Genomic DNA, 10,967 nt, shown 5'->3' on the forward strand with positions numbered 1-10,967 from the left:
GTCGGGGGTTGGGGTGGGGGTGGGTACTATTATCATCTCCCTTTTGAGCTGCAGAAAGACACAGAGGAAATAACTTGTTAAGGACCACCCACTGGCTTGGGTCTGGAGCCCATTCTTAACTACTAAGCCACACTGCCTACAGTTGCTCAAAGTGTGTGTGTAATAAAAATAAATCACACTTTAACCTTATTTCCTTCTCTATGGATGTGCTGGAAGCATCCGACTGTGGGTCCCTGATGGGTGAATGTGCTAGACCCAGATTTGAACATTGGTTCCTATCCTAGTTCGTGACCTCCACAGCTCGTTGTCCCTAAACCTCAGTTTCCTCCTTCATAAAATGTGGGTAATAGAAGTCCCCTCCTCCTGGGGTAGCTAAGTTGGATATTAGGTATTGCTGGCACGAGATAAGCACTGAATGGAGCTGATACAGTGTTTGCTCATTTGGCTTAGTTTGTGTTTTCAATGCCTTTGCCCCAAGGCCCAGCCTATAAAGTATCGGGAGAACTCCGAAGTTTGCAGTTTGGGCCGCCACTTCACTGTGAAGTTTGGGCTTCACTGTGGCCTTGAACAAATCCCTTTATTGCTCTCACTCTCAGTTTGCTCACCTGTAAGATGGAAGTAGAAATACCAAATCACAGTAGCAATGTTGACAACTTTTGGGTTCTTTTAATCAGTGGTTTCTGCAGAGCTTCACTTTGAAAGCTACAGAGGCGCCCTGTGCAGGAGCGGGAGGCGTGGGAAGATGGCCCACGCCCAGATCTCCAAGTACCTGCCCCCCGACATCAACCCCACCCAGGCTGCCATTGCCTACGGCTGCCGGGCGCTGCCCAAGCTGAACGAGGAGCTGCAGTCGGAGGACCTGTTGACAAGGCAGAAAGCCCTCATGGCTCTGTATGACCTCATGCACGACCCCGAGCACGTCTACACAGCCATCCGCATAGGTGAGCGTGGCACAGCCCAAGTGACCACGACTGTGGTCTGGATGGACAGACACAGAGCAGCTTGAGGTGGCCCCTTCACGGCATCCCTCCCAGCTGGTCAGCCCATCCTCAACGGGACACCACCAGTGGTCAGCCCCCTCTGCTATGACTCAACCCGGTGGCCACACATCCACCAAATAGGCCTTTATCTGTCTCACCCGCCAGGCTGTCACAGAAGATAGGCACTGGCCCTACTGAAACCACACATACACGGGGACCTGTGTCCACTGTGTCCCACTCTCTTAATTACCCACATAAGAGTTGAATTGATTTTAGTGGCACGGTCACACCTGTCCCAGATCAGGCCCACGATGAGTGAACTGCCGCCTCTCCCACCAGCCTTATCTGAAGGGCTAGTTTAATCCCAGAGATGGTGGCAGCGGTCCCTACGCCGGGTGGAGCTTCAATAAAAAAGGTTGCTATTTAACGAGCCCGACTCTGGGCCAGCGCTGCCATACGTTCAGTGCCCGTGTTACCTTAGTCCTCGTAGCACTGGCCCTGGGAGGGAAGGAACCGCCTCAACCCACAGAAGAAAACGGGAGGCTCAGAGAGAAGCAGTGTGAGGCTAGGGTTGCCCCGTAAGTAAATAAGGCAAGATTTTTAGGTGCTCAGTCTGGCTTCCCGAGGTGTAACCCTTTCAAGGGTACATGACTAGTGGGTGACAAGGCTGGAATTTGACTTCCAGTCTCTCCAAATGCAAAGGGCATTTTCTGAACCCCGTGGAGGACTGGGAGGAGGTGTGCAGAGATTCACGAGGGGGTTTGGATGGCAGGGTCCTGGGGGATGAGCCTTTCTAGCACCCAGAGTCCCCGCCCGTGACTCTGAAACACTCCATCACCCACACGATGCCCTCACACCCCCAAACGGTAGAGCCCTGGTGCTCTCGTTCTGGACATCAGCTCACTTGTCGACTTCTAGGTTAGCTGGTTGCTGAGCTTGGTGAATGTTCAGAGGGTTTTCTGCCCGTAGGCTGCCTGGAGAGCCTGAAAGCTTTGCTGAAGGACGCCAACGACCTGGTGCGCATCAAGACCACTGAGGTGCTCTATATCATGGCCACCCACAACGTGGGCAGGTGAGCAGCTGCCTCTGGGTATCAGTGCCACGCTTTGGAGCCGTACCCCTCCCCGGCGTGGCACATGCTTGAACGACCTTGAATGAGCTGCTCGCGGGGCAGGGAGTTAAGTGAGTTCATGCACGTGAAGTGGCAGCCCCGTGGTGGCTTGGTTGGCCGTGGGCGCTCTCTCTCTGGATCCCTCTCCCCACAGATGGGTGGTCTTTGGGAACTCACACACCCGCTTGCTCAGGGCCACCTCCAGATGGCCGCCTCAGCCCCTTGGTCCCCTCGACCCCTCAGCTCCCCGTCTCTTCTCTGGGTTCTGATGTCAGGTCCCTGGGAGGGGGGTGGCCAGCCCAATCCCTGCGCAGCCCTGGCCCAACAGGTCGCTATGAACTGGGTGCGTGTGGGGAGGTGGTGACACAGTGAGCGCCCCAGTTCATAGGTGTTGCACCAAACAGGGCAGATGGGTGCCGGGGAGAACGGGGGAGTGGGCTCGAACCTGGCATCTGCAGGGCCGCCCTTTCCTGCTCTGACCTGGCAAGGCGCTTGGTCGAGACAGATCCAGACAAGTGCTTTCTCTCATTCTTCCTGCTCCTCTTTCCTCTTTCCGGATCTGGACATTAGGAGTAACCCCAGGGAGGGTGACGGAGGCTGAGAGGAGGGATGCTTGAAGTTTGGGGATTACAGGAAACTACGAGCCCAGTGACAGTGACCATAGGTCTGTTTATCCTCATAGGAGGTGTGGGGGGTGGTTCCCGGCTGTAACCCCTTTAGCAGGGCGACTCGGTGCAGAAACTGTCACCGACTGAGGACCTGATGCGACTGGCACACTGTTCTCCAATGTCCCTCCCAGCACCACTGCAAGGGGCGGGGAGGAGCCCGGAGCAGGCAGCTGGTGTGCCCAGGGTCCAGGATTCCAAGACCCAGCTCACTCTAGCACACCACGCTGGACAAAGGGCAGAAGTGACCGGGGCCGACTTCTGAAGTCCGCCGGGCTCAATGGTCATGTCACCCCTCAAGCCCTGAGTGACTGCCCATGTTGAAACCTCCTGCCTTCCTGGATCCACACGAGGAGTGAGCGTGGAAGCCAGGGGCCTGGCCTCTTGTCACCTTGGGGAGTTACAGCTTACAGAGCTGACTTACCAGCAGGGTGACTCGGAGTGGGTACCTGGGCGCCGGGTGAAGAGGCCCGGACACGTCACACCGGGGGTCAGGGAAGGCCCCTGCAACTTGGGGGTCCCACTGTGATTTCCTTCTCCCAGAACGACTCATACAGCCCTCACGGCAGAGCACGGTCAGGCACTTCCTGTGTGCTGGGCACTGGGCCAGGCCCCGCTCTGACTTCTCATTTACTTCTGACCTCAGCCTCGAGAGATGCAGCCTTGAAACCCTCACCAGACGTGACTGGGCCCAGCAGTTAGTTGGTTAATCAGAAGGAATGGTTAAAAAGCTAGGATTGGAAGAAATTGTAGCTTCCCTTCAAACAGTTCATCTTAACCCCAAATCCCTAAATGATTAGGCAGTCACCAATCCCTGTGTGCCTCTTCTTGGCTATGGGCCCACTGGATGGAGCTTCCCATCATCTTTTTTGCTCAAACCAGCACCTGTAACATCATGGAGCTTTGATCCTTTAAAGTAGAGCAAGCACTCAGATATTAATGAAGTAATCTGCACGCAAAACCCTTCTAGAATCTTTACAATCATCTCACTATTTTTAAAGTAAATTTATTTATTTATTTTTGGCTGCACTGGGTCCTTGTTGCTGCGTGCGGGCTTCCTCTAGTTGTGGCGAGCGGGGGCTACTCTTCATTGTGGTGCGCAGGCTTCTCATTGTGGTGGCTTCTCCCGTTGTGGAGCACGGTCTCTAGGTGTGCAGGCTTCAGTAGTTGTGGCTCGCGGGCTCTAGAGCGCAGGCTCAGTAGTTGTGGTGCACGGGCTTCGTTGTTCCACGGCATGTGGGATCTTCCCGGACCAGGGCTCGAACCCGCGTCCCCTGCGTTGGCAAGTGGATTCTTAACCACTGCGCCAGCAGGGAAGCCCTATTTATTTATCTTTTTAGACACTGACCTTGGAGTTTCCCAAAACATTCGCCTTGGTTTTCATAAGGAAATCGAAACAAAAACAAAAACCGCCAGCTCTTCTCCCATCCAATTGGCTTACCTGATGTTCAGTGAATCTATATCATTGTAGCAAGAAGCGTAACGGGCCTACGTGGGTTTGGAGGCACGTGGCCGCCCTGGACAGTCCGCAGGTGTGTGCCCGGCAGGTGGAGAGAAGCGGTCAGCTCAGCCCGGCTGCTCAGGGGAGGTTGGTCATGCACTTCTGTTGCCTGGAGTCATCCTCCACCACTCAGGCCGCACTGCTCTCACCTGACGTGAGGGCCACCCCCAGCCTGTGCCTTCTCTTCGGAGGCCGCAGGAATGCGGTCCCGTCCAGCCGGCACAGGCTTAGGTTCCAGGGGCCGGGAGGGCAGGCAACCGCCTCTAGGTTCTTATTGGATCCTCTCGTGGCACGTTCGTTGTGTCTAAATCCCACTTCTCTTCCCCAGAGATGGCTTTTTAGAGCATGACGTCATCCACGCCCTGTCCTTCCTGCTGAGCGACCCCCAGTCAGCCTGCCGGGAGAACCTGCACCTGGCCTTCAAGCACCTGGCGCAGCTGCCTGCAGGTAGGCTCACCGTGGGCGCTCGGGTGGCCCTCGGCCTCCTCTCCTAGTCAGGCGCCTGCCGTGCCGATCACAGTTTAGAGCATATTTTTAAAAAAGCTATGCTTTTATTAAGGTACCATATACGTGTTAAAAAGGCACACGTCATACGTGAACGCTTGACTAACTTGTACTAAGTGAACCTGCCACTTCCGGGCACCGCTACCCAGATGAAGAGGTGTGCGGAGTATGGCCGGCACCTGCCCCTACCAGTCACCACCCCTCACCCAAATGTAAACCGGTTGATTTGTCTTCAGGTTATAAGACCACGGGTTAGTTTGTGCCTCTTTAAACTTGACATAAGTGGAAACATACAGTCTGTAGTATTTTGCTCCTAGCTTCTTCGTCTCTGTTGTGCGCTGTGTATTACTGATTTTTGCCCATTTGCTCTGCAGTGTGGTATGCACGCTATATGGGGGCGCTACGGTTTGTTTATCCCCTCTGTTGCTGATGGCCATTTGAACTGTTTCTAGTGCGTGGCAGCTGAGAATACAGTGGTCGCTAACATTCTTACAAATGTCTTTCGATGGACACGTGTATGCATTTCTTTTGAGATACGCCTTGGAGAGAATTGCTGGGCACAGGGCAACTTTATGTCCAGCTTTAGAAGGTACTACAAATGGCTTCCTAAAAGAGTTTTGCCAATTTAGCTCCCACCAGTAGCGTATGAGGGTCCCAGGCGTTCTGTATCCGCACCCACACTTGATTTTTTGGCTATGATGGTGGGTGTGTGCTTGCGTCTCGCTTTGGTTTTCATTTGTATTTCCCTGGTGACAAGAGCCCTGTAAGTGTCCTCTTGTGAGAAGCACCAGGGCACGTTTTTAAGGATGAAAGACCCCACCCCCGGGCTCACCGTCCCCTCCAGCTGACTGTTCCTGCTAATTTGACGCTGAGTCCAGGGTAATGGCCACCCGCTGACCGACCGCAGCTGGAGGGTTGAGATTCGTGTCAGGTTGCTACCCATCCTGTCACAAGACACAATGAGCAATTTTAAATGAGGGGCTCATTCCGAGAGGCAGGATATCAGGCCTTAAAGGGGGTGCCTTAAGGCCGACATGGGCCTTAAGATGTCCCGGGCCAGGAGTTGGACAGACCAGGTCCCTCTGCCATCCCCTTGTTCCCCGTGTGCCCCTAGACAGGCTGCTTCCCCATCTGGGACGTTGAGGCTGATGGGACCCCCTGCTCCAGAGGCCTGAAGTGAGGACCAGGCGGGAATACTCCCCGAATCAAGGCCCAGAGAGAAATGACTAAGGGAACAGGTGCAGAGAGGCAGGCTGAGCAGAGGCCTGGGAGCTGGGGTTGCTGCCCGCCCAGCCGGGACCGTACCCTCCTCTAGCTGGGCTGGGCTAGGTGTGCCAGGCCGGACAGGAGCACCCCAGGTGGTCTTTTTAAAAGACCACCCATCCCTGGCCCTATCCCACGTCACCTGGTGGGCCCTGCCCACATCTTCCTTGAACGCACCTTGGCTGGTTCTCCTGGGCGACCATGGTTGAGGGCCCCTGGGAATATCGGGGCGTCTCCATAAAGGACCAGTGCTGGGGCTGAGCTCCATGGATGCCTCTGCTCACCACTCAGGAACATTCCTTCCCAGGGTGTGGAGAGAGGGGACTTGCCGTTCTCACTCAAGGCTTTTAAAATCATTGTGACCTGTGTAAGCGTCCAGGGGAAGAGAGAGATGATGATAACGAACATCAGGAACCATCACCAGATTTGCTAAATCTTAACATTCAACCATATTTCATAGTTGCTTGAGATTTTTGCTAAAAAAAAATATAGCCCCCTGGGCTTCCCTGGTGGCACAGTGGTTGAGAGTCCGCCTGCTGATGCAGGGGACATGGGTTCGTGCCCCGGTCCGGGAAGATCCCACATGCCATGGAGCGGCTGGGCCCGTGAGCCATGGCTGCTGAGCCTGCGCGTCTGGAGCCTGTGCTCCACAACGGGAGAGGCCGCAACAGTGAGAGGCCCGCGTACCGCAAACAAAACAAAACAAAACAAAATACAGCCCCCTGTGAACCTCCCCCACCCAGCACCCTTTCTCCTGCCCTCCCTGGAGCCACCAATAGTGGATGACTTAATCCCCAACATATGTCTTTGTATTATTCCCTGGCGGTCCAGTGGTTAGGATTCTGTGCTTCTGCGCTTCCACTGAAGGGGGCATAGGTGTAATTATATATAGATCTTGCCTTCCATGTTTTAAAACTCTCTAAATGGATTTTGCAGTACGTATCCCTTCGGTACTTGAAAAACCTAATGCTGTCATTGGGAATGTACCCATGTGTGTCACGGGTTCCATTTCCTGATTATAACCCCAGCCCGCCCATCCCTTGTTTGAACGTGTGTACTTACATTCAGTGAACTTACTCCAGTCCGGCGGACCTGCATGAGCTGGTTTTCCCCAGGGCTTCCCCAGAGAAGGGCGTAATGGGGCCAGAGAGCACAATTGCTTCCCAGCTGGAGAGCCCGTCGTGCTCCCTCCCGGCAGCCTGGCCGAGTGTTAAGCCGTGTAGCTGTCGCTGTCCTATGGCTCTGCCATCCCCCAAGGCTGGGAAGGGGCGTCTTCTCTCTGCCTAGCACCGCCTCCATCTTCTTTCCTGCCGGGGCCTCCCAGGAGCCTGAGCCCATTCTGCTGAGTTGTTTTTTCCATTTCTCATTGATTTGAGGGAGTGCTTCATTTATCCGAGATTCTAACACGTTGCTGGTCACACATATTGCAAACATCACTTCCCAGGCTATCTGCGTGGCTTTTCTCTGTTTGTTTGTTCATTGGTCCAGCAGTTTTTCATTTGAACAGTAGTGAGTTTCATCAATCTTTTCCTTTGTGACTTTTTTCTTTTTTTTGGTGTTAAGAGAATTTGGTGCTAATAGCTCATGGAGGTATCCTGCCATATTTTCTTCTGAAAGTGAAAGAATTTTGCTTTTCACACTCAGTCCGAGAAGGTACCTGGGCCAGCCCAACACTGTCTTAATTACAAAAGCTCTAGGTATTCTGGGTTCTGGTGGACAGGCTGGAGTCCGCAAGCACTAGGCTCACCATGGGGAGCAGGGGGGTGTAGTTTGCACTTTATCGTAGGATTTATCACAGGAGTCCGTGTCCAGAGGGAGGCCTGGGACACTCTGGGGAGGGGTAAGTATGTTTGTTCATTGGTCCAGCAGTTTTTCATTTGAACAGTAGTGAGTTTCATCAATCTTTTCCTTTGTGACTTTTTTCTTTTTTTTGGTGTTGTTTAAGAGAATTTGGTGCTAATAGCTCATGGAGGTATCCTGCCATATTTTCTTCTGAAAGTGAAAGAATTTTGCTTTTCACACTCAGTCCGAGAAGGTACCTGGGCCAGCCCAACACTGTCTTAATTACAAAAGCTCTAGGTATTCTGGGTTCTGGTGGACAGGCTGGAGTCCGCAAGCACTAGGCTCACCATGGGGAGCAGGGGGGTGTAGTTTGCACTTTATCGTAGGATTTATCACAGGAGTCCGTGCCCAGAGGGAGGCCTGGGACACTCTGGGGAGGGGTAAGTAGCAGTGGGTGGGGTGGGGGTGGGTAGCTAGAGGGAGGGAGGGGGACATGCAGTGTGGTAGGCGCCCCAGGAGGACCATCTGAGGGGCCCCTGAGCGCAGCAGCTCCTGGGTTGGCCCGTGTAGCCGTGTCCTGGGGGTGTCCTCGCTGGCCCTGTGGGTGGGGGTCTGGGTGGGTGAGGGCATCTACTTCTGGGGCTGCGCTCTTACCAGCGTGGGGCCTCGGGCGCTAGCGAAGCCCATCGGGAGCAACAGGTCACAGGGGGCCAGCGGCTCTTCCGGGACGGTCTGCATGCAGGGCGCAGCGGCTCTCGTGCTGGTGGTCATGGGTCTGGGTTCTCTGTCCACGGCCACGACCAGAAGGACCCTCTGCACCTGGCGGAGTGCTGGGCACGTGTCTGGCACTCAACAAATACTGGTGGTTTAGCAGTTTCTATGCAGGATTTTAAAGGACTATTTGTCGGTTGTTTTCCTGCTGCACTTCACGCCCATGTGTTGGGGTATCTGTGGGGACGAGGCCTTTTCTGGGCCCTGGCGCCCGGCCAGGTCCAGCTGGCTGCGTGGTTTCCCAGAGTGGCCAGCAGGGGGCGCCGCAGGACCGGCTGCCGCCCAGCAGGGCTGCTCTGGCTCTCAGGCCTGGACCTGCTTGTCAGGAGAGGAGAAACCGGGATCGTGGGGCAAATGCCAGGCGCCCCGTCTTCCAGGCCCTGAGTGACTGGCCGCCAGGGATGCTGGAGGAACCCGTCTCCTCCCTGTGTGGACACAGCATCCTGTAGGAGAGGGCTCCAGGCTGACACCCAGGATTCCTCTGTAACTGGATTTGGGGGCCCCCTGGAAGTGTGGGCCCTCTGATGGTGGTCTCAGGCCCTGCCTGGCACACATAGTGCTGGGCGCTGAGAGCCGCCGGCCCACCTTTAGGGCAGCTCCACTGTCCCGCTGTGCCGACCCATTCATGTGCAGCTGGGCTGTGGGCAGAGGCAGGTGCCCTCCCTGCCCAGAGGAGAGAGCCAGGGCTGGGCGGGGAGGCGGCGGGGGCATTCCTGGCATCCCGCCATCACCACTGGGGGCTGGAGAGAGATGGGGGCACTGCATCCATGGGAGCACAGGGTGAGGGGTGGACATCCTCAGCCTGACAGCCTTTGGCGGACAGTAGGCCCCCCTCCCCACCCAGACTTAGCAAAGCATGATCTCCCCTCAGGGCCGTCCTCCACCAACTCTGGCCCCCTCTCCCCATCCCCTCTGCTGGGCCTGGGCTTGCAGCTAACACCGCGTCTGTGGACCTCTCTGGATGCAGCTTAGCACGTGCCTCCCCCGTGCCAGGCACTGCTCAGGCGGCAGCAGGGGAAGGAGGCGGGTCAGACGGTGCAAACACCCCTTCCCGCCTCACCCTGGCCTGGGCGCTCTTCCAGGGCCTGGGGTGCTGGGCCCTGAGGGGATGATGGATCTTGGGCCGTGAGGATGGGGACGGTCCTGTCAGCAGGGGGATCAGCTGATGAGAGGAAGAACCGGAGCAGATAAAGACTGTGGGGGATGCGGGGAGGGGACCACTGTCCCAGGGAAGCCTCCCCCCCTCCTTGAACACATCTGGGCAGGAGGCAGAATCCTTCCATTTCCCTCTCACCGTGTATTTTTAGTTAAAGATGCTCACGCTGAGATTACTGCTCTTTTCACAGCTGGCATTAAAGTGCAAAATAAGTCTCAAAGATCTTAAGTCACACGTTATTTCTTATACAAAAGCCCCCTTGGGTTTTCGCTGTTTGGTGATGTGGGAAGGCGTGAAGGGGACCCCCACGTGGGCTCAGGGGTGGGGGGAACAAAAGCCAGGTCCGCGTGTCTGAGTGCTGTGTACCTGCACACGCGTGTGTCTGTCTGTATCCCTCCCTTGGGGCTTCATGTCCGGTCCTGGGTTTGAGGAGGCGACATGGGGTAGCTCTGTGCCCCCGTGGGCTCCTGCCCTGGCCGTCCAGGTGCAGAGCTGGGCGAGGACCCAGGTCTTGGACCCAGGTGTTGGGAGGCACCAGCCCCCTCTGCTCCTCCCGGGGAGGATGGCTCCACTGCTCCCTGACCTTGACCTTGGGCCTCATCCGTAAAATGGGTCACCACTGACACCCCGCCGCAGGGATGAGTGTGGAATAAGATAGTCTGCAAGGAGCCCGGTGCAGTGTGAACAAACTTCCTTGTGTTTTCCATCCCTTGGCCCCCTAACCACACTGGTGAGTCAGCCAACGGTGGGCCGGTGGGGCCCCTCCTCCAAACACCCTGCAGGCTCGCCGTTCATGCCGGGGGGCTGTCAGCACCCTCCAGGCCCACTGGGCATCTCTTCCGCTCTGTGGGGATGATTCTGACCCTAGTGGAGGTGTCTTTAGGGTGGGGGGAGTCCAGGTGATGGTGCAGCCTGGGCTGGTGCCATCATTACCCCCAAACCTCAGCCCCTCGGGACACACAGGCCTGGCAGATCTCCCTCTTTTGCAGCGTCTTTCTACTCTTCGGGTTGTTTGTTCTTGACATTCATTTCAAAATGGTTTTTCCTAAACATGTGGAGGGAGTGGGGAGAGGAAAAGGCACCTCAGCACGGACGGTGTCCCCGCCACCCTCCTGCATGCCGTCCACGCACACAGCACTCGGGACGAGGCTCGGCTCATTCAGGATATTTTATTTTCGTAAAGTAGACAATCTCGGACTTTCGTGCGATCACCAGCTCCTCTTTCCCTCTCGAC

At 55.8% G+C, this 10,967-nt stretch overlaps 1 protein-coding gene across 1 annotated transcript in view; it reads left to right on the forward strand.

Annotated features, from left to right (window-relative positions):
- Positions 1-674: 674 nt before the first annotated feature.
- Positions 675-10,967, forward strand: part of RSPH14 (radial spoke head 14 homolog) — a 60,870-nt gene continuing 50,577 nt past the window's right edge. Inside the window, exons 1-3 of the mRNA XM_024763980.1 lie at positions 675-941; positions 1,950-2,052; positions 4,586-4,704. Of these exons, the coding sequence (XP_024619748.1) occupies positions 743-941; positions 1,950-2,052; positions 4,586-4,704 (421 nt within the window). The 5' untranslated portion in view covers positions 675-742. The remainder of the gene's footprint in view (positions 942-1,949; positions 2,053-4,585; positions 4,705-10,967) is intronic.

The sequence above is a fragment of the Neophocaena asiaeorientalis genome, unplaced genomic scaffold, assembly GCF_003031525.2.
Source record: "Neophocaena asiaeorientalis asiaeorientalis breed wild unplaced genomic scaffold, Neophocaena_asiaeorientalis_V1.1 scaffold110, whole genome shotgun sequence".
Lineage (NCBI taxonomy): Eukaryota > Metazoa > Chordata > Mammalia > Artiodactyla > Phocoenidae > Neophocaena > Neophocaena asiaeorientalis.